The sequence below is a fragment of the Salvelinus fontinalis genome, chromosome 21, assembly GCF_029448725.1.
Source record: "Salvelinus fontinalis isolate EN_2023a chromosome 21, ASM2944872v1, whole genome shotgun sequence".
In the NCBI taxonomy this organism is placed as follows: domain Eukaryota; kingdom Metazoa; phylum Chordata; class Actinopteri; order Salmoniformes; family Salmonidae; genus Salvelinus; species Salvelinus fontinalis.
In genome coordinates this window covers 29,741,883-29,768,646 of record NC_074685.1, presented here as the reverse complement: position 1 = coordinate 29,768,646, position 26,764 = coordinate 29,741,883, and the positions used below count along the sequence as shown (strand labels likewise).

The 26,764-nt window shown below is 43.4% G+C and overlaps 1 protein-coding gene across 3 annotated transcripts; it reads left to right on the top strand.

Moving 5' to 3' along the window:
• Window positions 1-1,047: 1,047 nt before the first annotated feature.
• On the top strand, window positions 1,048-26,506 carry LOC129818604 (integral membrane protein DGCR2/IDD-like). Of its 3 annotated transcripts, none has more exons than XM_055874673.1 (11): window positions 1,048-1,373; window positions 16,882-16,914; window positions 18,280-18,402; window positions 21,456-21,542; window positions 21,714-21,924; window positions 22,037-22,113; window positions 22,256-22,438; window positions 22,675-22,878; window positions 23,127-23,276; window positions 23,502-23,738; window positions 23,882-26,506. In XM_055874673.1, exons 1-11 carry the CDS (start codon window positions 1,292-1,294, stop codon window positions 24,118-24,120), a joined length of 1,626 nt encoding a protein of 541 aa, XP_055730648.1. In that variant the 5' UTR covers window positions 1,048-1,291; the 3' UTR covers window positions 24,121-26,506. The 3 variants fall into 3 exon arrangements, with proteins under 3 accessions (XP_055730648.1, XP_055730647.1, XP_055730649.1); XM_055874672.1 differs by having other exon boundaries at window positions 23,124-23,276; XM_055874674.1 differs by lacking the exon at window positions 16,882-16,914 and having other exon boundaries at window positions 1,049-1,373; window positions 23,124-23,276.
• Window positions 26,507-26,764: the final 258 nt, after the last annotated feature.

Here is a 26,764-nt window from a genome sequence, read left to right as displayed (position 1 = left end):
TATTACACCATTATCGACACCATGTTGAACTCCGTTCATAGTTGAATATCAAAGATACACATGGGGTCAATGTTACTAATCAATATTTTATCATCATAAACGTGGGCAATTACGTATGAAGTTTGTTTCTATGACATCAATTTGTGTCATAATGGAACGTTTAATTCCTCAAAAGCAGAGCCATTTATGTATGCCATAATGGTGCGTTCATGACAACTCGGTGGGGGGAAAATGAGCTCGGACGGGGACATTTTTTTTGAACGATCATCCAATTTGGAATTAATTATCGGAAACTCGGGCGTCATCCATTTTCATAATGATTCATGACATTTTAATAGCCATGATAAATATGTTTACAATACGTATAAAAGCGGCAATTGTAGTACTCATCACTGCATATTCTACCAGAAAGTTGGTTGGACTCTGATGTCACGTAGGTTGTTGATACATTGCTGTTTTCCTATATTGATCCCAGTACCAGTCCGACGGTACCTAACATCCTTACTAAACTTTAGACATACGAGTTACCCCATCCGGGCTCAGGCATAGCCAACTCTGGAAATTCCTTTGGTCTTGCACCTTATTTGTTGAACAATCTTTAAAAAAACATATTACATTTGATGTTCTGGTGCCTCTAGCAATTCAGAAAGCTGATTGAGGACCTTATTACTGATCGATGTGGTTTTTTTTTTATTATCGTGTTTTTCTTTCTGCTGGCATTTATATTTATACTTTGATGTCTCTATTTTATGTAGTTAATTGCTCATCTGTAAAAGAGACCTTGGTCTCTGTATGACTCCCTGATAAAATAAACGTAAAAAAAATACTGCTGTCCATTAGGTTAAGGTATAGCATTATTTGCAATGACTCAAAACAAACCGATTAATATAAAATTAATACTGTATCACTCTGGACACAATTAGGTTACTGTAACGTTCATATATACAGTCATTGACCGTAACACATTTCGTATACAATAACCAATGACTGTATGACAATAACTTTAGAAAACTCCGCCTCCAACCCACCAGCTGATAGGCTTTGTGGCCGTTTGGGATTGTTGTGATGGGAGGACGGAGCCATCTTGTTTTATTTCCGTTCAGGAATACATTGTTGGACAGGCCGAATGAAAAACAGGGCTTAATAATAAGGATGTAGCTCGTTATCTACCATATATTTTCATGTTTTTGAATGGCTAGGAACTATCTTTGGCGCTGATAGGTCGGAAGCAAACGTTGGATCTCGGTTTAATTTATTTCTGAGTAGAGGAGTTACTATGAATGGAGGATAAATGTTGCCAAAGGCTGACAGCAGCAGTTACGTCCTTCTCTCTTTGCTCTTCGTCCTCACTTTAACAGACCCACCACGAACAGGTAAGACCGGTGAAATGCAATTTGTTGTCAGCTAGCTTGCTTATGTATGTAACGTTATACCCGTGAGCTATGGTAAGCCTAATTATACGGGAATTTAGCTAGTGTAAATGGCGTTTCTAGCTAGCTTATCCACTGGTCTCAATTTTTGCCGCCGCCTTTAGTGAACAGCGCGCGGTGTGGGCTCACTAGCCCACTTACTGCGTAGTTATCTAACGTTAATCATTTTATTTTAAAATTAGTTATGGGGACATATTTCAATATTGAGTTGTAACTAGTTAGATATATTTTGCAGTTCCATCTTCAGTATGTTTTACACTTTGCTGGAGAGAACGTTTACAAGTTATAGCTAGCCTGATGAAAGTTTAGCATTAACGTTACTAGTTAGCAGCTTTAGTTAGCTAACGTCGTTAGCTGTAGCTACTGCACTTTATTTCCAGAACCCACTACTATCTAGTCTTGTCACCTTATTAGCATTTTGACTTCGATAACAAGTTTAGTATCACAATACTCGATACCAAAACGATACCACGACAAAAAATATTAGTCACGGAATCGCATTTGATCCAGACAAACTCAGCTTGTAAATTAGCTAACGTTACTGCTCTGGGCCCGATTATCAAAAAATCTCCGAGTTGTTTCCCAAACCCATCGTTATGTTACTAAAGTTGCACATGAAAACGCTATCGTTATTTACGGACCGCCAGTAGAATAACTAACTACGCGCGTCGGTAGACGCTTTCCCCACCTACCGGGTCACCACAGATCTCTGCTAAACATATAATCAATATGTTTATCTGTCTCTGACCGCCTATGATTTTAAGAAGTTGACTACAAAGACAGTTGCCAAAGACTTTGCAATTGTTACAAACAAGCGAATAGTGCTGAGTGGTTAGTGTTTTTAAAAAATCAGTTCGTTTCGATTATTAAGAAATAATCACGTGTTAAGTTTCGATTAGGTTTAAAACAATTAAGTCCAATGATGGTAGTGACTGCCCATTATTGCTTATCACCTATTAGCCATTTATTTACATTACTTTACATTAATAATATATTTCAATTTTCTATATTACGTTTATTTTATTTGATTACTTTATTTAATTCCAAGTCATCTGATCTCTATAGAGCTGCTTGCTGTCTGACAATCACTATTTTGCAGTTTTTCAAAGTAACTAAGTAACTAAAACTAACTTTTATGACGGCTGAATACCAACAATCTATCACATTGATACTGTATTTTTCAGGTAGAGATACCTGGCGAAGCAACAGCTGCTCTCTATATCCCCTCACAACCGCACATTCTTGTCTCTTCAGTAGCAGTCGTAAAAGAACAACAGACTGGACAAGTAGATGCTCAATGGATTATTGTCATTACAGTTAATTACCACGGTTTATGCGCAAAACTATGTAAAATATGGGCATGTTGGAAACTCCCTACAACATCCCACAGTTCAGGCTAGGTCTGACTTTTATCTCTAGAGAAACTGGGCAATGTTCACATTGGGCTCACAGGGGGGAAAAATAACAAAAAACTAAAGGGAATTCAAATATTTAGTTTAAAAAACAAAAAATAACTGACATTTCAGTTAGTCACTGCACTGCAAACAAATGATAAAAATATGCTTCAAATGAGAACTGAGATGACTGCATTCAGAAAGGTTACATAAGCATATATAATTCAACAATATTGAAATTAATTTCATTTTCATTCAATTGAGATCTATTTTGCTAATTGTAGGCTGCCTACTGTCTGTCATTTTTACCTCTGTTTCATGATGTGTAACAACAGGTGTGCAATGATGTGCCAAATCTTCATTTAGTGCATTATTATAGGGTAAACTAAGCATTAGAATAAGCCGCCTCAGAATTTGCAGCCGTGGTAATATCTTTGTAGGAGCAGACCCATTGTCAGTATTGTGGAATAATTATAATGTTAAGGTAAGATTTGAATGGATAAAGCTGATCTGAGAGCAGCGCTGACTTTCTTTCGTTCCTATCAGTATAGACTGTATGCCTCAGCGACACACTTAGTGAATGTTCTCCCTGCTTGGTGTTTTGGCAAATGCATGTTAAGTCTTCGGCCATTGTTGGAACGAGGCATCGTTAAAACAATCGTAAGCCTAAATTCCATCGCTATCGGGAAACTGGGCCCTGTTCAATTGTTGGACATCTTTTGAGTTCAATATCATTACATTGGAGAGAAAAAAATCATCAAAGTCATTTTTTAGAGACAGCCATTTATGCATTAATGAATCAATTATGCAATCATACAATCAATTTGACTTTGGTAAAAACAATCTAACTACATAACAATATGGTAAGCATTTATTTGAATGGTAAATCTCTATTGATAAACAAGATGTAGCCTATCCACAATACCGTTGAATGCATATTCAGTAGGAATGCATGCATGCACTGGCTTATTGAGCTTGTTTTGGCTGATTACATGGGGCTACAGATGACGATCAGTTTTCCTTCCATTGGGACAATTAATTGTTTTTCTCTAGGCAAGAGGAGATCGGCGATAATCTTTGGGAGAAACGTGAGCGGGAGAGAGATCGAATAAGTTAATGTTTTTTTGTTGTCAATCAGCTTTGAAATCAATCAGCATATTTTGTGCTATGGTTTGCATATTATCGCAAAGTGCTACGTTAGTGAATTGATTTTAGCTGTCAGCTGCGGAATCGTCTGAGACCAGCCAACAGGACAGCTGATTAATCTTTTTTTAATTTAAAAAAAATAAATGCACAGGGATACTATGACGAGATCCTGAGGCCAATTTTTGGGCCATTCATCCACCATCGTCACCTCATGTTTCAGCATAATGCACAGCCCCAGGTTGCAAGGGTCTGAACAAAATTCCTGGAAGCTGAAAATGTCCCAGTTCTTCCATGGCCTGCATACTCACCAGACATGTCACCCGTTGAGCATGTTTGGGATGCTCTGGATCGACGTGCATGACTGCGTGTTCCAGTTCCCTGCAATATCCATGCCCCTACATTTTTATTTAAGGTATCTGTGACCAATAGTTGCATATCTGTATTCTCAGTCATGTGAAATCCATAGATTGGAGCCTAATTAATTAATTTGTTGCTTTTTTATTTTTGTTCAGTGTAATTTGCAAGCTGCATTTCAGCTACCAAACAGGCACGCAAAGCAAACTTTAGATTGCTATGTCGCAGGAGCAACACAAGACTGGGCCATCTGCTCTTTTTTGTTAGCTATTGTTTCATTGTCCCAATAAGTAACCTAAAGATAATTTAGACTAGCTATTGTTGATTGTTGCCTTGAAACATTATTTTTGGTCAAAAGTATGTGGACAACCCTTAAAATGAATGGATTTGTTATTTCAGCCATATCCGTTACTGACCGGTGTATAAAATCAAGGACGCCGCCATGCAATCTCCATAGACAAACATTGGCAGTAGAATGGCCTTACTGAAGAGCTCAGAGACTTTCAATGTGGCACCGTCATAGAATGCCACTTTTCCAACAAGTCAGTTCGTCAAATTTCTGCCCTGCTAGAGCTGCCCCGGTCAACTGTAAGTGCTGTTATTGGGAAGTGGAAACATCTAGGATCAACAACGGCTCAGCCACGATGTGGTAGGCCACACAAGCTCACAGAATGGGAACACTGAGTTCTGAAGCGCGTAAAAATTGTCTGTCCTCTGTTGCAAACTCACTAGCCAGTTCCAAACTGCCCTGTTTGTCGGGAGCTTCATGAAATGGGTTTCCATGGCCGAGCAGCCGCACACAAGCCCAAGTTCACCATGTGCAATGCCACGCGTCAGCTGGAGTGGTGTAAAGCTTGCTGCTGTTGGACTCTTGGAGCAGTGGAAACGCGGTGAAGCGAGATTCATCACTCCAGACAACATCTGGCAATCCGATGAACTAATCTGGGTTTGGCGCATGCCAGGATAATTCTACTTGGCCGAATGCATAGTGCCAACTGTAAAGTTTGGTAGAGGAGGAAGAATGGTCTGGGGCTGTTTTTCATGATTTGGGCTAGGTCCCTTAGTTCCAGTGCAGGGAAATCTTAACGCTACAGCATACAATGACATTGTAGACAGTCTGTGCTACCAACTTTGTGGCAACTGTTTGGGGAAGGCCCTTTCCTGTTTCAGCATGACAATGCCCCCTTGCACAAAGTAAGGTCCATACAGAAATGGTTTGTTGATGGTGTGGAAGAACTTGATTGGCCTGCAGAGCCTGACCTCAACCCCTTTGAACACCTTTGTTATGAATTTGAATGTTGACTGCGAGCCAGGCTTAATTGCCCATCTTCATTAACCGACCTCACTAATGCTCTTGTGGCTGAATGGAAGCAAGTCCCCGCAGCAATGTTCCAACATCTAGTGGAAAGCCTTCCCAGAAGAGTGGAGGCTGTTATAGCAGCAAACAGGGGACCAACTCCATATTAATACCCATGATTTTGGAACATCAGGTGTTCAAACACTTTTGTCCAAGTAGTGTATTTGTCTAACCTCATAAACCATCGCCTGTTAAACTGCAAGTGGTGGAAGAACCTATTATTGACTTAACCTCAAGGTTTTAATTCGGGGGCTGGGTGAGAGCTTGATAGGGAAGGACATTCAACAAGCATGGCACTTACACAAATAACTGATTGGTTATCAATCATAGTCTGTGGTATGGCTTTACACCCCTGCTATATTGTGGATAAAGAGTTACCTGTCTAATAGAACTCAGAGGGTGTTTTTTTTAATGGAATCCTCCAACATAATCCAGGTAGAATTAGGAATTCCACAGGGCAGCCGTCTAGGCCTCTTATTTCAATCTTTACTAATGAATTGCCACTGGCTTTGAGTAAAGCCAGTGTCTATGTATGCGAATGACTCAACACCATACACATCAGCTACTATAGCGAGTGAAATTACTGAAGGACTTAACAAAGAGCTGGAGTTAGTTTCAGAATGGGTGGCAAGGAATAAGTTAGTCCTAAATATTTCAAAAACTCAAAGCATTGTATTTGGGACAAATCATTCACTAAACCTCAACTAAATATTGTAATAAATAATGTGGAATTTGAGCAGGTTGAGGTGACTAAACTGCTTGGAGTAACTCTGGATTGTAAACTGTCATGGTCAAAATATGTTGATACAACAGTAGCTAAGACCGGGAGAAGTCTGTCCATAATAAAGTGGTGCTCTGCCTTTTTAACAACACTATCAACAAGGCAGGTCCTACAGGTTCTAGTTTTGTTGTGTGGTCAGGTACCACAGAGGGACCTCTGAAAATGACAATTGGCTCAGAACAGGGCAGCACGGCTGGCACTTAAATGTACACGGAGAGCTAACATTACTAATATGCATGTAATTCTCTCATGTCTCAAAGTGGAGGAGAGATTGACATGCTGAATGCACCTAGGTGTCTGTTTAAACTGCTTGCACACCCATGCATACCCCACAAGACATGCCACCAGAGGTCTATTCAATCAATCAAATGTATTTATAAAGCCCTTCTTACATCAGCTGCTGTCACAAAGTGCTGTACAGAAACCCAGCCTAAAACCCCAAACAGCAAGCAATGCAGGTGTAGAAGCATGGTTGCGAGGAAAAACTCCCTAGAAAGGCCAGAACCTAGGAAGAAATCTAGAGAGGAACCAGGCTGAGGGGTGGCCAGTCGTCTTTTGGCTGTGCCGGGTGGAGATTATAACAAGTCCAGAACAGACTATGGGAGGCGCACAGTACTACATAGAGCCATGGCTACATGGAATTCTATTCCACATCAGGTAACTGATGCAAGCAGTAGAATCAGATTGTTAAAAAAAAGAAAAGCACCTTATGGAACAGCGGGGACTTGGAGATGCACACATGATAAGACACACACTCTACACACGTGCACATGGATGTTGTATTGTAAATATGGATAGTGGAGTAGTGGCCTGAGGGAACACACTTCCGGCGCCGACCGAGATGGCCGCCTCGCTTCGCGTTCCTTGGAAAATATGCAGTATTTTGTTTTTTTATGTGTTATTTCTTACATTGGTACCCCAGGTGATCTTAGGTTTCATTACATACAGTCGGGAGTAACTACTGAATATACGATTAACGTCAACTAACCATCGTTCCTACCAGGAATATGACTTTCCCGAAACGGATCCAGTGTTTTGCCTTCCACCCAATACAATGGATCTGATCCCAGCCGGCGACCCTACGCGACGCCGTAAAAGGGGCAAACGTAGCGGTCTCCTGGTCAGGCTTCGGAGACGGGCACATCGCGCTCCACTCCCTAGCATACTACTCGCCAATGTCCAGTCTCTTGACAATAAGGTTGATGAAATCCGAGCACGGGTAACATTCCAGAGAGACATCAGGGATTGCAACCTGCTCTGCTTCACGGAAACATGGCTAACTCAAGAGACGCTAACGGAGTCGGTGCAGCCAGCTGGTTTCTTCACGCATCGCGCCGACAGAAACAAACATCTTTCTGGTAAGAAGAGGGGCGGGGGGGTATGCCTTATGATTAACGAGACGTGGTGTGATCATCATAACAACACACAGGAACTCAAGTCATTCTGTTCACCTGATCTAGAACTCCTCACAATCAAATGTCGACCGCATTATCTACCAAGGGAATTCTCTTCGATCATTATCACAGCCGTATATATTCCCCCCCAAGCAGACACATCGATGGCCCTGAACGAACTCTATCTGACTCTTTGTAAACTGGAAACCACACACCCTGAGGCTGCATTCATCGTAGCTGGGGATTTTAACAAGGCTAATCTAAAAACAAAACTCCCTAAATTCTATCAGCATATCGATTGTGCTACCAGGGCTGGTAAAACCCTGGATCATTGTTATACTACCTTCCGCGACGCATATAAGGCCCTCCCCCGCCCTCCTTTCGGAAATGCTGACCACGACTCCATTTTGTTGATTCCAGCCTACAAACAGAAACTAAAACAACAAGCTCCCGCGCTCAGGTCTGTTCAACGCTGGTCCGACCAATCTGATTCCACGCTTCAAGACTGCTTCGATCACGCGGATTGGAATATGTTCCGCATTGCGTCCAACAACAACATTGAAGAATATGCTGATTCGGTGAGCGAGTTCATTAGGAAGTGCATTGACGATGTCGTACCCACAGCAACGATTAAAACATTCCCAAACCAGAAACCGTGGATTGACGGCAGCATTCGCGTGAAACTGAAAGCGCGAACCACTGCTTTTAACCAGGGCAAGGTGACCGGAAACATGACCGAATACACACAGTGTAGCTATTCTCTCCGCAAGGCTATCAAACAGGCTAAGTCCCAGTACAGAGACAAAATAGAGTCGCAGTTCAACAGCTCAGACACGAGGTATGTGGCAGGGTCTACAGTCTATTACGGATTACAAAAAGAAAACCAGCCCCGTCGCGGACAGGGATGTCTTGCTCCCAGACAGGCTAAATAACTTTTTTGCCCGCTTTGAGGACAATACAGTGCCACTGACACGGCCCGCTACCAAAACCTGCGGGCTCTCCTTCACTGCAGCCGAGGTGAGTAAAACATTTAAACGTGTTAACCCTCGCAAGGCTGCAGGCCCAGACGGCATTCCCAGCCGCGTCCTCAGAGCATGCGCAGACCAGCTGGCTGGTGTGTTTACGGACATATTCAATCAATCCTTATCCCAGTCTGCTGTTCCCACATGCTTCAAGAGGGCCACCATTGTTCCTGTTCCCAAGAAAGCTAAGGTAACTGAGCTAAACGACTACCGCCCCGTAGCACTCACTTCCGTCATCATGAAGTGCTTTGAGAGACTAGTCAAGGACCATATCACCTCCACCCTACCAGACACCCTAGACCCACTCCAATTTGCTTACCGACCCAATAGGTCCACAGACGACGCAATCGCAACCACACTGCACACTGCCCTAACCCATCTGGACAAGAGGAATACCTATGTGAGAATGCTGTTCATCGACTACAGCTCAGCATTTAACACCATAGTACCCTCCAAACTCGTCATCAAGCTCGAGACCCTGGGTCTCGACCCCACCCTGTGCAACTGGGTCCTGGACTTCCTGACGGGCCGCCCCCAGGTGGTGAGGGTAGGTAACAACATCTCCACCCCGCTATTCCTCAACACTGGGGCCCCACAAGGGTGCGTTCTGAGCCCTCTCCTGTACTCCCTGTTCACCCACGACTGCGTGGCCATGCACGCCTCCAACTCAATCATCAAGTTTGCGGATGACACTACAGTGGTAGGCTTGATTACCAACAACGACGAGACGGCCTACAGGGAGGAGGTGAGGGCCCTCGGAGTGTGGTGTCAGGAAAATAACCTCACACTCAACGTCAACAAAACAAAGGAGATGATTGTGGACTTCAGGAAACAGCAGAGGGAGCACCCCCCTATCCACATCGACGGGTCAGTAGTGGAGAAGGTGGAAAGTTTTAAGTTCCTCGGTGTACACATCACGGACAAACTGAATTGGTCCACCCACACAGACAGCGTCGTGAAGAAGGCGCAGCAGCGCCTCTTCAACCTCAGGAGGCTGAAGAAATTCGGCTTGTCACCAAAAGCACTCACAAACTTCTACAGATGCACAATCGAGAGCATCCTGTCGGGCTGTATCACCGCCTGGTACGGCAACTGCTCCGCCCACAACCGTAAGGCTCTCCAGAGGGTAGTGAGGTCTGCAGAACGCATCACCGGGGGCAAACTACCTGCCCTCCAGGACACCTACACCACCCGATGTCACAGGAAGGCCATAAAGATCATCAAGGACAACAACCACCCAAGCCACTGCCTGTTCACCCCGCTATCATCCAGAAGGCGAGGTCAGTACAGGTGCATCAAAGCAGGGACCGAGAGACTGAAAAACAGCTTCTATCTCAAGGTGCCAACATACTGACTCAACTCCAGCCACTTTAAAAATGGGAATTGATGGAAATTATGTAAAAATGTACCACTAGCCACTTTAAACAATGCCACTTAATATAATGTTTACATACCCTACATTACCCATCTCATATGTATATGTATATACTGTACTCTATATCATCTACTGCATCTTGCCATCTTTATGTAATACATGTACCACTAGCCACTTTAAACTATGCCACTTTATGTTTACATACCCTACAGTACTCATCTCATATGTATATACCGTACTCTATACCATCTACTGCATCTTGCCTATGCCGTTCTGTACCATCTCTCATTCATATATCTTTATGTACATATTCTTTATCCCTTTACACTTGTATAAGGTAGTAGTTGTGGAATTGTTAGGTTAGATTACTTGTTGTTATTACTGCATTGTCGGAACTAGAAGCACAAGCATTTCGCTACACTCGCATTAACATCTGCTAACCATGTGTATGTGACTAATAAAATTTGATTTGATGTATTGGGTAAAGTGTTATGAAATGTAATATATAACAACTGCCTTAAGCTTGCTGGATCCCAGGAAGAGTAGCTGCTGCTAATTGGGGCCTTTAATAAATACAAACACGGGTGGTTTTGGCCGACTTGCTTCGTTGTGAATAGCCTAGGCTACATTCTTTTATTTAAATATACACACACACACAATGTATGCGTCCATGTAAACGGGATGTTATTACAAAAAGACAGAACAAAAATTTTAAACTTTTTTTGAAGAGTGTGTGGTCCTGGTGACTTTTGGGTCAACTCAAACATCAAAATAACAGATGGTTAAATACCCAAAGTTTCCTCTGTTACAATCAATCAATCAAGTTTATTTTATATAGCCCTTCGTACATCAGCTAATATCTCGAAGTGCTGTACAGAAACCCAGCCTAAAACCCCAAACAGCTAGTAATGCAGGTGTAGAAGCACGGTGGCTAGGAAAAACTCCCTAGAAAGGCCAAAACCTAGGAAGAAACCTAGAGAGGAACCAGGCTATGAGGGGTGGCCAGTCCTCTTCTGGCTGTGCCGGGTGGAGATTATAACAGAACTATGCCAAGATGTTCAAAAATGTTCATAAGTGACAAGCATGGTCAAATAATAATCATGAATAATTTTCAGTTGGCTTTTCATAGCCGATCATTAAGAGTTGAAAAACAACAGGTCTGGGACAGGTGGCGGTTCCATAACCGCAGGCAGAACAGCTGAAACCGGAACAGCAGCAAGGCCAGGCGGACTGGGGACAGCAAGGAGCCACCACGCCCGGCAGTCCCGACGTATGGTCCCAGGGCTCAGGTCCTCCGAGAAAGAAAGAGAGAAGGAGAAAATTAGAGAGAGCCAAGATTTTAAAAATGTTCATAAATGACCAGCATGGTCAAATAATAATCAGGAATAAATCTCAGTTGGCTTTTCATAGCCGATCATTAAGAGTTGAAAACAGCAGGTCTGGGACAGGTAGGGGTTCCGTAACCGCAGGCAGAACAGTTGAAACTGGAATAGCAGCAAGGCCAGGCGGACTGGGGACAGCAAGGAGTCATCATGCCCGGTAGTCCTGACGTATGGTCCTAGGGCTCAGGTTCTCAGAGAGAGAGAGAAAGAAAGAGAGAACGAGAGAATTAGAGAGAGCATACTTAAATTCACACAGGACACTGGATAAGACAGGAGAAGTACTCCAGGTATAACCAACTGACCCTAGCCCCCTGACACAAACTACTGCAGCATAAATACTGGAGGCTGAGACAGGAGCGGTCAGGAGACACTGTACCCCCATCCGAAGATACCCCCGGACAGGGCCAAATAGGAAGGATATAACCCCACCCACTTTGCCAAAGCACAGCCCCCGCACCACTAGAGGGAAATCTTCAACCACCAACTTATAATCCTGAGACAAGGCCGAGTATAGCCAACAAAGATCTCCACCACAGCACAAACCAAGGGGGGCGCCAACCCAGACAGGAAGATCACGTCAGTAACTCAACCCACTCGTGACGCACCCCTCCCAGGGACGGCATGAAAGAGCACCAGTAAGCCAGTGACTCAGCCCCTGTAATAGGGTTAGAGGCAGAGAATCCCAGTGGAGAGAGGGGAACCGGCCAGGCAGAGACAGCAAGGGCGGTTCGTTGCTCCAGAGCCTTTCCGTTCACCTTCACACTCCTGGGCCAGACTACACTCAATCATATGACCTACTGAAGAGATAAGTCTTCAGTAAAGACTTAAAGGTTTAGACCGAGTCTGCATCTCTCACATGGGTAGGCAGACTGTTCCATAAAAATGGAGATCTATAGGAGAAAGCCCTGCCTCCTGTTGTTTGCTTAGAAATTCTAGGGACAATTAGGAGGCCTGCGTCTTGTGACCGTAGCGTACGTATTGGTATGTACGGCAGGACCAACTCGGAAAGATAGGTAGGGGCAAGCCCATGTAACGCTTTATAGGTTAACAGTAAAACCTTGAAATCAGCCCTTGCCTTAACAGGAAGCCAGTGTAGGGAAGCTAGCACTGGAGTAATATGATCAAATTTCTTGGTTCTAGTCAGGATTATAGCAGCCGTATTTAGCACTAACTGAAGTTTATTTAGTGCTTTATCCGGGTAGCCGGAAAGTAGAGCATTGCAGTAGTCTAACCTAGAAGTAACAAATGCATGGATTAATTTTTCTGCATCATTTTTGGACAGAAAATTTCTGATTTTTGCAATGTTACGTAGATGGAAAAAAGCTGTCCTTGAAACAGTCTTGATATGTTCGTCAAAAGAGAGATCAGGGTCAAGAGTAACGCAGAGGTCCTTCACAGTTTTATTTGAGACGACTTTACAACCATCAAGATGAATTGTCAGATTTAACAGAAGATCTCTTTGTTTCTTGGGACCTAGAACAAGCATCTCTGTTTTGTCCGAATTTAAAAGTAGAAAGTTTTCAGCCATCCACTTCCCCATGTCTGAAACACAGGCTTCTAGCGAGGGCAATTTTGGGGCTTCACCATGTTTCATTGAAATGTACAGCTGTGTCATCCGCATAGCAGTGAAAGTTAACATTATGTTTTCGAATAACATCCCCAAGAGGTAAAATATATAGTGAAAACAATAGGGGTCCTAAAACGGAACCTTGAGGAACACCGAAATGCACAGTTGATTTGTCAGAGGACAAACCATTCACAGAGACAAACTGATATCTTTCCGACAGGTAAGATCTAAACCAGGCCAGAACTGGTCCGTGTAGACCAATTTGGGTTTCCAGTCTCTCCAAAAGAATGTGGTGATCGATGGTGTCAAAGGCAGCACTAAGGTCTAGTAGCACGAGGACAGATGCAGAGCCTCGGTCTGACGCCATTAAAAGGTCATTTACCACCTTCACAAGTGCAGTCTCAGTGCTATGATGGGGTCTAAAACCAGACTGAAGCATTTCGTATACATTGTTTGTTTTCAGAAAGGCAGTGAGTTGCTGCGCAACAGCTTTTTCAAAAAATTTTGAGAGGAATGGAAGGTTCGATATAGGCCGATAGTTTTTTATATTTTCTGGGTCAAGGTTTGGCTTTTTCAAGAGAGGCTTTATCACTGCCACTTTTAGTGAGTTTGGTACACATCCGGTGGATAGAGAGACGTTTATTATGTTCAACATAGGAGGGCCAAGCACAGGAAGCAGCTCTTTCAGCAGTTTAGTAGGAATAGGATCCAGTATGCAGCTTGAAGGTTTAGAGGCCATGATTATTCTCATCATTGTGTCAAGAGATATAGTACTAAAACACTTAAGTGTCTCTCCCGGTCCCAGACCCTTCTTTTCCTCAAAGAAGTTCATGAATTTATTACTGCTGAAGTGAAAGCCATCCTCTCTTTGGGAATACTGCTTTTTTGTAAGCTTTGCAACAGTATCAAAAATACATTTTGGATTGTTCTTATTTTCCTCGATTTTAAGTTGGACAAGTAAGATGATCGAGCAGCAGTGAGGGCTCTTCGGTACTGCACGGTACTGTCTTTCCAAGCTAGTCGGAAGACTTCCAGTTTGGTATGGCGCCCATTTCCGTTCCAATTTCCTGGAAGCTTGCTTCAAAGCTCGGGTATTTTCTGTATACCAGGGAGCTAGTTTCTTATGACAAATGTTTTTAGGGGTGCAACTGCATCTAGGGTATTGCGCAAGGTTAAATTGAGTTCCTCAGTTAAGTGGTTAACTGATTTTTGTCCTCCGACGTCCTTGGGTAGGCAGAAGGAGTCTGGAAGGGCATCAAGGAATTTTTGTGTTGTCTGAGAATTTATTGCACGACTTTTGATGCTCCTTGGTTGGGGTCTGAGCAGATTATTTGTTGCGATTGCAAACGTAATAAAATGGTGGTCCGATAGTCCAGGATTATGTGGAAAAACATTAAGATCTACAACATTTATTCCATGGGACAAAACTAGGTCCAGAGTATGACTGTGGCAGTGAGTAGGTCCAGAGACATGTTGGACAAAACCCACTGAGTCAATGATGGCTCCGAAAGCCTTTTGGAGTGGGTCTGTGGACTTCTCCATATGAATATTAAAATCACCAAAAATTAGAATATGATCTGCTATGACTACAAGGTCTGATAGGAATTCAGGGAACTCAGAGAGGAACGCTGTATATGGCCCAGGAGGCCTGTAAACAGTAGCTATAAAAAGTGATTGAGTAGGCTGCATAGATTTCATGACTAGAAGCTCAAAAGACGAAAACGTCTTTTTTTTTTTTTTGTAAATTGAAATTTGCTATCGTAAATGTTAGCAACACATTCGCCTTTGCGGGATGCACGGGGGATATGGTCACTAGTGTAACCAGGAGGTGAGGCCTCATTTAACACAGTAAATTCATCGGGCTTAAGCCATGTTTCAGTCAGGCCAATCACATCAAGATTATGATCAGTGATTAGTTCATTGACTATGCCTGCCTTTGAAGTGAGGGATCTAACATTAAGTAACCCTATTTTGAGATGTGAGTTATCATGATCTCTTTCAATAATGGCAGGAATGGAGGAGGTCTTTATCCTAATAAGATTGCTAAGGCGAACACCGCCATGTTTAGTTTTGCCCAACCTAGGTCGAGGCACAGACACAGTCTCAATGGGTATGGCTGAGCTGACTACACTGACTGTGCTATTGGCAAACTCCACTAAGCTGGCAGGTTGGCTAACAGCCTGCTGCCTGGCCTGCACCCTATTTCATTGTGGGGCTAAAGGAGTTAGAGCCCTATCTATGTTGGTAGATAAGATGAGAGCACCCTAGGATGGAGTCCGTCACTCCTCAGCAGGTCAGGCTTGGTCCTGTTTGTGGGTGAGTCCCAGAAAGAGGGCCAATTATCTACAAATTCTATCTTTTGGGAGGGGCAGAAAACAGTTTTCAACCAGCGATTGAGTGCTGAGACTCTGCTGTAGAGCTCGTCACTCCCCCTAACTGGGAGGGGGCCAGAGACAATTACTCGATGCCGACACATCTTTCTAGCTAATTTACACGCTGAAGCTATGTTGCACTTGGTGACCTCTGACTGTTTCATCCTAACATCGTTGGTGCCGACGTGGATAACAATATCTCTATACTCTCTACACTCGCCAGATTTAGCTTTAGCCAGCACCATCTTTAGATTAGCCTTAACGTCGGTAGCCCTGCCCCCTGGTAAACAGTGTATGATCGCTGGGTGATTCGTTTTAAGTCTAATACTGCGGGTAATGGAGTCGCCAATGACTAGGGTTTTCAATTTGTCAGAGCTAATGGTTGGAGCCTTCGGCGTCTCAGACCCCGTAGCGGGAGGAGTAGAGACAAGAGAAGACTCAGCCTCAGACTCCGACTCGCTACATAATGGGGAAAACCGGTTGACAATTTCTGTCGGCTGAATGAGCGACACCAGTTGAGCATTCCTACAGCATTTCCCTCCAGAAGCCATGAGAAAGTTGTCCGGCTGCGGGGACTGTGCGGGGGGGTTTATACTAACGTTACTATCTGTACTTACTGGTGGCACAGACGCTGTTTCTTCCTTTCCTACACTGAAATTACCCTTGCCTAACGATTGCGTCTGAAGCTGGGCTTGTAGCACAGCTATCCTCGCCGTAAGGCGATCGTTCTCCTGTATATTATGAGTACAGCGACTGCAATTAGAAGACATCATGTTAATGTTACTACTTAGCTTCGGCTGTTGAAGGTGCTGACGAACCATGTCCAGATAAAGCGTCCGGAGTGAAAAAGTTGAATGAGGAAAAAAAAAGTTGCGATGGAAAAACTAAAAATATAAACGGTAATAAAAAAATAAATAAAAAAAACGTAAAGTTGTCAGCTAGCAAAGTAAGGTTGGCAGCAAAACGCACAGCAACAAAACAGCAACACGTCTGCAAATTCAACAGGAAGTGACGTATCCCGTAAGGGCTGTATACAGGAGCTAGTGATGAGACAAGCAGTTGTCAGGCAGTCTGGTGGGGCCCGTCCTGCAGACATTACATTGATCTTTGCTCAGAAATGGTATCTAGTGAATGCGACGTGAAATACGAATGACATTTTCTGTAAAACCTTTTTTCACACGTTGTCATTTCTGTCATCATACGGTTCCCTCCATTTTCCCTTCCCTTTGTGGTGGAACATTCCAAACTGGGAATTTTGAGATTCAAAGGGTTAGTTCATCAGAAATTGCTTTTTTGTTTTGTTTCAGGTCCACGGCTAGCTCTGGCAAGATTATTGTCGGGTAAGCAGCATCTCCTTTTAGTGCAGTGGATGTATAGGTCTGCCAGGCTCCAGCTATTTTGGTTACTCATCTCTATCCTCAGCTTGTGCCTCTGCTCAGGGCCATAGTGAGAAGAGTTCTAACTGCTTTAGAAAGCTAGGCCTAATACCTTCTCACAGGAGAACCCCTGATGCAGTGGCACGTCTCATGTTAATCACACATGGCGCAGAGACGCTGACCCACTTAACTCTGCTTCTCTGTTACTAAGGAATATACAGAACTGCCAAAATAAAGGAAATGCCAACAAGCGTCTTTAATAGGGCGTTGAGCCACCAGAACCGCTTCAGTGTGCCATGGCATAGATTTGAAGTGTGTGGAACTCTTTGAGGGATGCAACACCATACTTCCACAAGAATTTGGTGTTTTATTGATGTTGGAAAACGGTCCCAGACGCTCCAGAATCTCCCATAAGTGTTAAATTGGGTTGAGATCTGATGACTGAGACATACACCCTTTAAACCCCCTATGCTCCTTTGAGGTCCCTCTCTTCTAGCCATTGTAGCCAAATTTAATGGGTAATTGGGCATTATTATACATGACCCTAAGAATGATGGGATGTTAATTGCTTAATTAACTCAGGAACCACACCTGTGTGGAATCACCTGCTTTCAAAATACTTTGTTTCCCTCATACATTTTTTATTTTGGCACTTACATTTATGGCTAGACACTAAATAAGGGTATATAGTAGGCCTATGTCTTGCCTGTCATGACCGCTTTGAGGTACATCTTTTTTTAAATATATATATTTTTTTACAATGGCCTATTTTAGATAATTGTTATGCCCTGATACATGTCCCTAATTTCTCCTGTTTCTCATATTTTTGTTTCTAATCGCAGTTCTCCAAAGCACTCACAATGATGACCCCTGTTTGTTTCTAGTTATAAGGATTTTCGTCTTGTTGCTAGTATCTATTGCTAGTATCTACTCTGATTTTATTTTAACCACCAGACCTGAATTGATCTCCGTCAGAATACTTGAGAGAGATTGCTGCATAACTGAATTCTAATAAATATTGTGTGTTTCCCTTGATGCTTTCTTTTATTAATTTTGTTTCCCAGAAAACTTTCATTATTTTAAGCATCGGTTGCATTGTTAATGTAATGTTTATGATAAATGGTGAAACCCTTATTTCTTATTTATCACTAGACATGGGCAGGTGTCTTAAGTAATGATCCTAAAAGCTGGAAATGCTCAATCTTCCATAGACTCATGTTTTTATAGTTGGTAAGCGAAACTGAGAGACCAAGAGCTGTGTTGTAGTGGCCATGTCAAAACTACTGGGGGCTCTGTGTGATGTTAGCCTTCCTCTGTGCTGTGTTTCAGAGCTGCGCTGCAGCCCTGGGCAGTTTGCCTGCCTCAGTGGGAAGATGCAATGCATCCCCTTGTCCTGGCAGTGTGATGGCTGGACTGCTTGTGAGGACAAGAGCGATGAGTTGGACTGCCCCCGTAAGTAACACTTCTTCAACCCTGTACCTAGACCTCATCCTGAACTCTAGTCCCCCTCCCTAACAATCATGATACTCTATATCCATTTATATTGTGTTGCATGCTCCAAAGTGAAGGACAGCGATTTCGTACATTCCCCACAATAATATAAGCCTCATCTTGAACAGCAGTCAGAGCAGCTTTAGATTTCTTAGAAAACAACTTTCTAAATGTCATGGGAACCAACAAACTCATACGTGCATATTTTTTGTTAATGTCTTTCATTTAGAGCTTTGTATTTTTAATCAGTTAGTGGAAGATCAAAAAAACCAAAAAAAAACTTCACGTGCCAAATACAACAGGTGTAGACTACTGTGAAATACTTATTTACGAGCCCTTTCCCAACATTGCAAAACATGTTTTTTTTTAAAAGAGGAAAGAAAGAAGAGGAATTTGCAAACAAAAATAGAAATTACACAATAAATAAGGCCAAATACAGTGGGGAGAACAAGTATTTGATACACTGCCGATTTTGCAGGTTTTCCTACTTGTAGAGGTCTGTCATTTTTATCATAGGTACACTTCAACTGTGAGAGACAGAATCTAAAACAAAAATCCAGAAAATCACATTGTATGAGTTTGAAGTAATTCATTTGCATTTTATTGCATGACATAAGTATTTGATCACCTACCAACCAGTAAGAATTCCAGCTCTCACAGACCTGTTAGTTTTTCTTTAAGAAGCCCTCCTGTTCTCCACTCATTACCTGTATTAACTGCACCTGTTTGAACTCGTTACCTGTATAAAAGACACCTGTCCACATACTCAATCAAACAGATTCCAACCTCTCCACAATGGCCAAGACCAGAGAGCTGTGTAAGGACATCAGGGATAAAATTGTAGACCTGCACAAGGCTGGGATGGGCTACAGGACAATAGGCAAGCAGCTTGGTGAGAAGGCAACAACTGTTGGCGCAATTATTAGAAAATGGAAGAAGTTCAAGATGATGGTCATTCACCCTCAGTGTGGGGCTCCATGCAAGATCTCACCTCGTGGGGCATCAATGATCATGAGGAAGGTGAGGGATCAGCCCAGAACTACACGGCAGGACCTGGTCAATGACCTGAAGAGAGCTGGGACCACAGTCTCAAAGAAAACCATTAGTAACACACTACGCTGTCATGGATAAAAATCCTGCAGCGCACGCAAGGTCCCCTTGCTCAAGCCAGCGCATGTCCAGGCCCGTCTGAAGTTTGCCAATGACCATCTGGATGATCCAGAGGATGAATGGGAGAAGGTCATGTGGTCTGATGAGACAAAAATAGAGCTTTTTAGTCTAAACGCCACTCGCCATGTTTGGAGGAAGAAGAAGGATGAGTACAACCCCAAGAACACCATCCCAACCGTGAAGCATGGAGGTGGGAACATCATTCTTTGGGGATGTTTTTCTGCAAAGGGGACAGGACGACTGCACCGTATTGAGGGGAGGATGGATGGGGCCATGTATCGTGAGATCTTGGCCAACAACCTCCTTCCCTCAGGAAGAGCATTGAAGATGGGTCGTGGCTGGGTCTTCCAGCATGACAACGACCCGAAACACACAGCCAGGGCAACTAAGGAGTGGCTCCGTAAGCAGCATCTCAAGGTCCTGGAGTGGCCTAGCCAGTCTCCAGACCTGAACCCAATAGAAAATCTTTGGAGGGAGCTGAAAGTCCGTATTGCCCAGCGACAGCCCCGAAACCTGAAGGATCTGGAGAAGGTCTATATGGAGGAGTGGGCCAAAATCCCTGCTGCAGTGTGTGCAAACCTGGTCAAGAACTACAGGAAACGTATGATCTCTGTAATTGCAAACAAATGTTTCTGTACCAAATATTAAGTTCTGCTTTTCTGATGTATCAAATACTTATGTCATGCAATAAAATGCAAATTAATTACTTAAATCCAGAAAATCACATTATTATTTTTTTGTTTTAGATTCCGTCTCTCACAGTTGAAGTGTACCTATGATAAATTACAGACCTCTACATGCTTTGTAAGTAGGAAACACTGCCGATTTTGCAGGTTATCAAATACTTCTTCTCCCCACTGTACAAGGGGTACCAGTACTGAGTCAATGTGAAGGGCTATGAGGTAGATGTAATATATACATGTAGGTAGGGGTTAAAGTGACTATGCAATCAGGAGATACACTGCTGTTACTCTGTTTATGTGGAGAGTGTGAGCATGTGTGTAGGGTCCAGTGAGTGTGTATAGTCCGTGTAAGAGTCTGTGCAAAACAGGGTATTAAGTCTCCCAACCATTTTGATTAACTCTTCAGCAGTCTTATGGCTTGGGGGTTGAAGCTATTCAGGCGCCTTTTGGTCCTAGACTTAGTGCTCCGGTACAGCTTTTTGTGTGGTAGCAGAGAGAACAGTCTATGGCTTGGGTGGCTGGGCTCTTTGCCAAATTTTCCGGTCCTTCCTCTGTCACCGCCTGGTATAGAGGTCCTGGATGGCAGGGAGCTCGGCCCCAGTGATGTACTGGGCCGTCCGCACCACCCTCTGTAACGCCTTGCGATCGAGGACTGTGCAGTTGCCATACCAAGCTGTGATGAAGCAAGCCAAGATGCTCTCAATGGTGCAGCTGTAGAGCTTTAATGTGGTTAGATATGGCAGTAGTAAGCGATAGAAGGAAATCCTATTGTTTCCGCTACTTAATTTCTGAACTAGCGCTGATCGCTGGCTGCATCATAGGAATTCTGGAAAGGATTGGGTACACACACAGCATCTGACCTCCATAAAACAGCCATCTTGTTTCATCTGGACTGTGTACATATTAGATTATTTGATCAATTGTAGCAAAAGCAGTCAACATTTGACTATTTCTTGGCATGAGAAATAACTAATGTTGATGACCTGTGACTGGGCTAAAAAGGCAGTTTCTCCATCCCCTAATAAGAAGTTCCTTGAGTCCAAACAAAGTTGTCTTCAGAAGGTTTTTTATGATCTTCAGCCAGTAGCCACTACATTCATTTTACAGAAACACTGCTTACTCTGGTATTTCTCTCTCTCTCTCTCGGATCCCCCCTTACAGCCATGAAGGATGAGACGTTTCACTTTGCCAATGAGTTTGACCAAGTGGAAGATGTCATCGGCGTGGCCCAGCCTATGCGCTTTAACAGTAAGACCCCACCTAACTACCTCCATCAGTCATTCACTCAGTACTCATCTAAGATGAGCTAGAGAGATTTTAAAACAATATCTAAACTACTGGAAGTGTTGCTAAAAGAACAGATAGAAAGCTTTGTTACTGGACACTGTAGGAGTGCTAAAGCACCTTTCTCCTCCACAGAGAAGTGCCCAAGTGGGTGGCATCACTACGAGAAGACAGCCAGCTGCTACAAGGTATACCTGAGGAACGAGAACTACTGGCAAGCTGTGGACACATGCCAGAAAGTCAATGGCTCGTTGGCGACTTTCGTTACCAACGAGGAACTGCAGTTCATCCTCAAGATCGAGGTGGATTTTGACGAGAAAGTGTGCGAGCGCAGAGACCAGTGCAAGTGAGTATGTGTTTGCTAAGGATGGGTTACATGATGTGATATAGTGTTCATCTGAAGGCTGATGCTTTACTGTCCCATAGTCTTTATTTCATCCAATTTCTCTCCGATTCAGGTTCTGGGTGGGTTACCAGTATGTCATAACCAATCGGAACCATTCACTGGAGGGCCGTTGGGAGGTGGCTTATAAAGGTGGGTGCAGTTAAAATGAATGAAAATAGGCAAAAGGGATTAGTTGAACTCAAGGAGCACTCATGGTCATGCTCAAACAACCAAAGCAATAAACCTGTATTTGGTTTAGGTTAATCTTGTTCCCTTCTCTGTTCCTTTTCAGGGTCGATGCAGGTGTTCCTCCCCCCGGAGGGCCTGACGAAATTTGGAGAGGCATCTCCGACCCAGGACAACGTATTCTGTGCCCAGCTGCAGCGCTTCCAGATCAAGAGCATGAACGAGCGCGGCCTTCACAGCTGGCATGCCGAGAACTGCTACAAGAAGTTCCCTTTCCTGTGCAAGAGGAGTATGTCTGCTCTTATTAAAACCCAATGACCTATGCAGCTTCACAAGAGATCAAAGTTGCTTGATTGTAACAAGTGTAGATGCTCAGTGGAAATCTGGTTGTTTGAGTCATAATTCTGTATCAAAAATATTGGGTGCTGTAATGCGTATGTAAATTAGGGAAGTCCCGCATCCTCAGTTAGTGTAGGTATAGTTTTTGTTTGGTTCTGGTTGTAAACCTTTGATTTTCTTTAACAGGGCAGACATGTGTGGACATAAAGGACCAGGTGGTGACTGAGGGGTACTACTTCACGCCTAAGGGGGAAGACCCGTGCCTGAGCTGCACATGTCACGACGGCGAGCCAGAGATGTGTGTGGCCGCACTGTGTAATCGGCCGGAGGGCTGCAAGCACTTCGGCAAGGACCCCAAGGAGTGCTGCAAGTTCACCTGCCTGGACCCAGGTACTGCCTAAATACTCACACAGTTCCCTATTTAAAAAATAAATAAATAAAAAGGGGGGGGGGGGGGGGGGTGTATATGGATGTTTGTGAATGTCACACAAGGTGGCGCTCTTAACACATCTCACTTGTCATGTGCCTCAATGTTTGTCCCTGTAGTTTCAGAAGATGGAAGTAAAAGGACAAAAGTTGAGAAACGGTTGTATACATTTTTTTGAAAACATTTGAATTTGGACACTGTCTTTCAGAAGGCAGCAACCTGTTTGACTCCATGGCCAGTGGGATGCGTCTGATTGTCAGCTGTGTCTCGTCCTTCCTCATCCTCTCTCTGCTGCTGTTCATGGTGCACAGGCTCCGGCAGCGCAGACGCGAGCGCATCGAAACACTCATTGGAGGAAACCGTAAGCAGCATATAATCGCACTCATACGAACAACGTATGTCACCAAGCTCACTGCCATCCCTTGAAAAAAACAACCCTTTTTGGCCTTTTTAGAAAACCCGGAACACCTCTCCTAGCTAGCCTGTATTAGTCTCAGGTACTTTAGTGTATTCACATTTTATTTGTGAGTATCCATCTACATTGGTTTCAAATTGTTGGAAATGTTGTCTCCTTCTCTATCTTCAGTGCATCATTTCAACCTTGGGCGGCGAGTCCCAGGCTTTGACTATGGCCCAGATGCTTTTGGCACTGGTCTCACTCCCCTGCACCTCTCTGATGATGGAGAGGGAGGTGCATTTCATTTCCAGGAACCTCCCCCACCCTACGCTGCCTACAAATACCCAGACATCCAGCACCCAGACGACCCCCCTCCTCCCTACGAAGCCTCCATCAACCCCGACAGCTTTCTCTATATGGACCTGGGTAGGCCTAAAACAACTTATGGACCACCCTGTTGTTGTTACCATGATTTACTCACTTCCTGTAATTGAACAGTTGTGATTATTATTAGATACAATGTTAAGTATCTAGCTGTTTCTGAACCCTGTCCTCACTGTTCTCCACAGCACGCCATGGAGTTCAGATGATTCCAAGTCAGATGAGGGATGTGGTAGATGCCATGACAGATGCCCCACCACCACCTGTCCCCGAGCCAGACTCTGTGCCAATGTCCTCCCAGGAGCGGGAAGATTCCATCGACAGCAGTACCCTCCTGGTGGAGCCTGACACCCCCACTGACGGCCACGTCCCTGACTCCATGCCTGCAGACTGCAGCAGCAGCTCTTCCCTCAGCACCATGGTATAGGACTGAGATGAGGGAGAGGGGAACTGCTACGGTCTGGACCCACAGATTGAGAGAGGTGGACAGTGTCAGACAGGTCCATCATATGGAGGGTGGACTGGAGCGGACTGGTCCATTTAGTTAGAGGAGAGGGTGAGAAGAGACTGGAATGGCAAAGGGTAGAGACTATCAGGATGGATTGAGGGACCAGTCTATTCCTTGAGGTGTGCAGCGGTGAGGAGAATCGGACTGGTATGTTTCTTAAACAAGTAAACTGAAACCGGTCGGGTGTCTGTTAGTTGAACTTGGAGAAAATGGTGTGAAGCAGACCACTTTCCTACAGGTGAACACAGACCGGTGACGAAGGATCTGGAAGACTGATGAAGACTGATTATTCTGTACAGAGAACTAACAGCACTACACCGGGCCGAGGAGGTTGAGTTTCTGCTTCTAGTTTTCATTGGACAAAGCTTTTCAATTGTATTGTTTGAGCTTGATGCTCCTGATGTAAGTACTCCCTCGGTCATTACACCAGGTAATAATGGAGGGGGTAGATGGCTTGTGTCCTTTTGCTTATATCCTGGAGGCAGAGCTTGGATTGTCATTTGTTGGACTTAGAGACCATCACACACAACTCAAAGCATCGAGTGCTTCTGCTCTCCCTCCCTACTAGATCTCCAAGTCTCCTCCACGAATGAAATGCATCATTTTTCCATCACAAGCACCGCCTCCGAACTGGGATTTCTGGGCTCTCCAATCAATCTGATATGCTAAGACGTCTTCCAGATTGATGGCACAAATTTGAATAGGAAAATGAAAGGTTCTGCTACAAAAGTTTTTTTTAAACTTGCAAAAATATTTAGGTACGGTTAGTGTTAGCTCCAACTAACACACTGCTATTACTGTGTTTTCTGAGGTAAATGCTACAACTTTTCAAATAATCTTGCTACAGTATTGAATTTCATTTTATGAGTTCTAATTGAAGTAGGTTGAGTATTGTGCCCTTTTCTTGGGTAAGAAGTAGGCTGTGACTTGTTTGTTGTGGGATCTGAACATTGTTAAATGGTCCCCCCACCATTGGTCAATGAGTTCACATCATGAAAGAGAATGGTGAATGAAGGTTAGCTTTTCAGTTGTAGCTCCTAGCAATGTGTAAGGGTAACTTACTGTTTTATACCCCCTCATGAAATTTGTAAAAGTAAACTTCTTAAGCTAAAAAAAGTGTTCTCGTGAAACGATAATAACAATTAATACTAAATGAATTCTGTCTTCTACTGTCTGTATGTATGTGTGAGGGTTTATGTACACATTCATCAATTCTCATTTTTGGAAGCCGTTGGATCTGTATTTCTTTTCTTACCAATGTACATTGTCATGTCAGTGTATTTAAGATTCAGACTAACATGACATTGGGGATTTACCTGTTTAGGTTTTAATAGTAGCCTATATGGGATTGAGTGGTCAACCCCCTTTCTCCTGTTTCATGATGACGGACAGGAAAGTCTAACGCAGTAGTGAAAAAGCTACTAGGAAAACCACAATTTGTCCCCATTATGACAATCATTCTTTACACTCCTGATGTATATACTGTAGACCTGTGAGAGCCCTGTTGCTTGTTCACCTGTGGTGTTGAATGGTCATAGGAGTTGGAAGGCTACAATGCCAGGCCTATGAAAGCACAAAGGCCCCTATGAGGGTTTTGGAGTCAGTTTAGTCCAAGCCCTTACCAGCCAGGATCTGCATAGCATGGTCATCTATATGGCTTTAGTCTATCACCAGCAGCAATGAAATGGTTGAAGATATATCTTGAGAATTGCAGCTTTGTGTGTACTATGTGTTTATGTATGGTTGTCTCTAGCATTTTCTTTTTCTCTATTTGGTAGGTCTCAGGTTTTTTTTTTTTGTTTTTTAGCATAGACAATCCTTTTGTGGATTATCCAAGAAAATCATGTCTTGAATTGTTAAAAAAAGAAATCTTAAACTTTGGTGTGTGCATGCGTGTTTGGGGGTCAGATCTCAATATTTGGTTTGAGTGCGTTTTCGGCTTGTTTTAGGGCCTATAGTGCATGTTTTAGTCTTTAGCTGAGATTTCCAACAGATTTTATAATTTAAACAAAGTTCTGCTCATCTTTGCCCAGGCTTAGCTCAGAGGCTTGCCTACAGGTTGATATAGATAAATGCATTGGAACCCCTGCTCCATCCCCAACTGCTGGATTTAAACTGTAGTTTAAATGTTCAATGAGTTAGAACATGTAAAATGCAACTGTTGATACATTTAATTGTATTCTCTTTAATTTCATAGCTTTTAAATTGTAAAATTTTTGTTGCTTCTTTTGCAGGGGGCTTTTGTGTATTTTTCTGAGTTAGATGTACATCTAACCAAATGCCAAATAAATTGTATCATGAAGGACAGATGCCTGTTGTCTCAATTTGGGTAAGGACTCTGAGAAGGTTAAGCCTGTAGTTTTAGCAGAGAACTTGAGACCATAGATGGTTGACTGCGTACTTGACCGCAGTGGGTGAATAGGGGTACCTGCTTCTGCCTACGCTATATAGTGCCTTCAGAAAGTATTCAGAACCCTTGACTTTTTCCACATTTTGTTACGTTACAGCCTTATTCTAAAATTGGTTAAATTGCCCCCCCCCCCCCCCAATCTACATATGATAC

What these genes read in the sequence shown, in the direction of transcription:
- LOC129818604 (XM_055874672.1), top strand. Translation starts at nt 1,292, where the DNA reads ATGTTGCCAAAGGCTGACAGCAGCAGTTACGTCCTTCTCTCTTTGCTC. An exon ending in GAGCGCAGAGACCAGTGCAA is followed by an intron (nt 21,925 to 22,036) that starts GTGAGTATGTGT and finishes TCTCCGATTCAG; the next exon opens with GTTCTGGGTGGGTTACCAGT. An exon ending in CTTTCTCTATATGGACCTGG is followed by an intron (nt 23,739 to 23,881) that starts GTAGGCCTAAAA and finishes TGTTCTCCACAG; the next exon opens with CACGCCATGGAGTTCAGATG.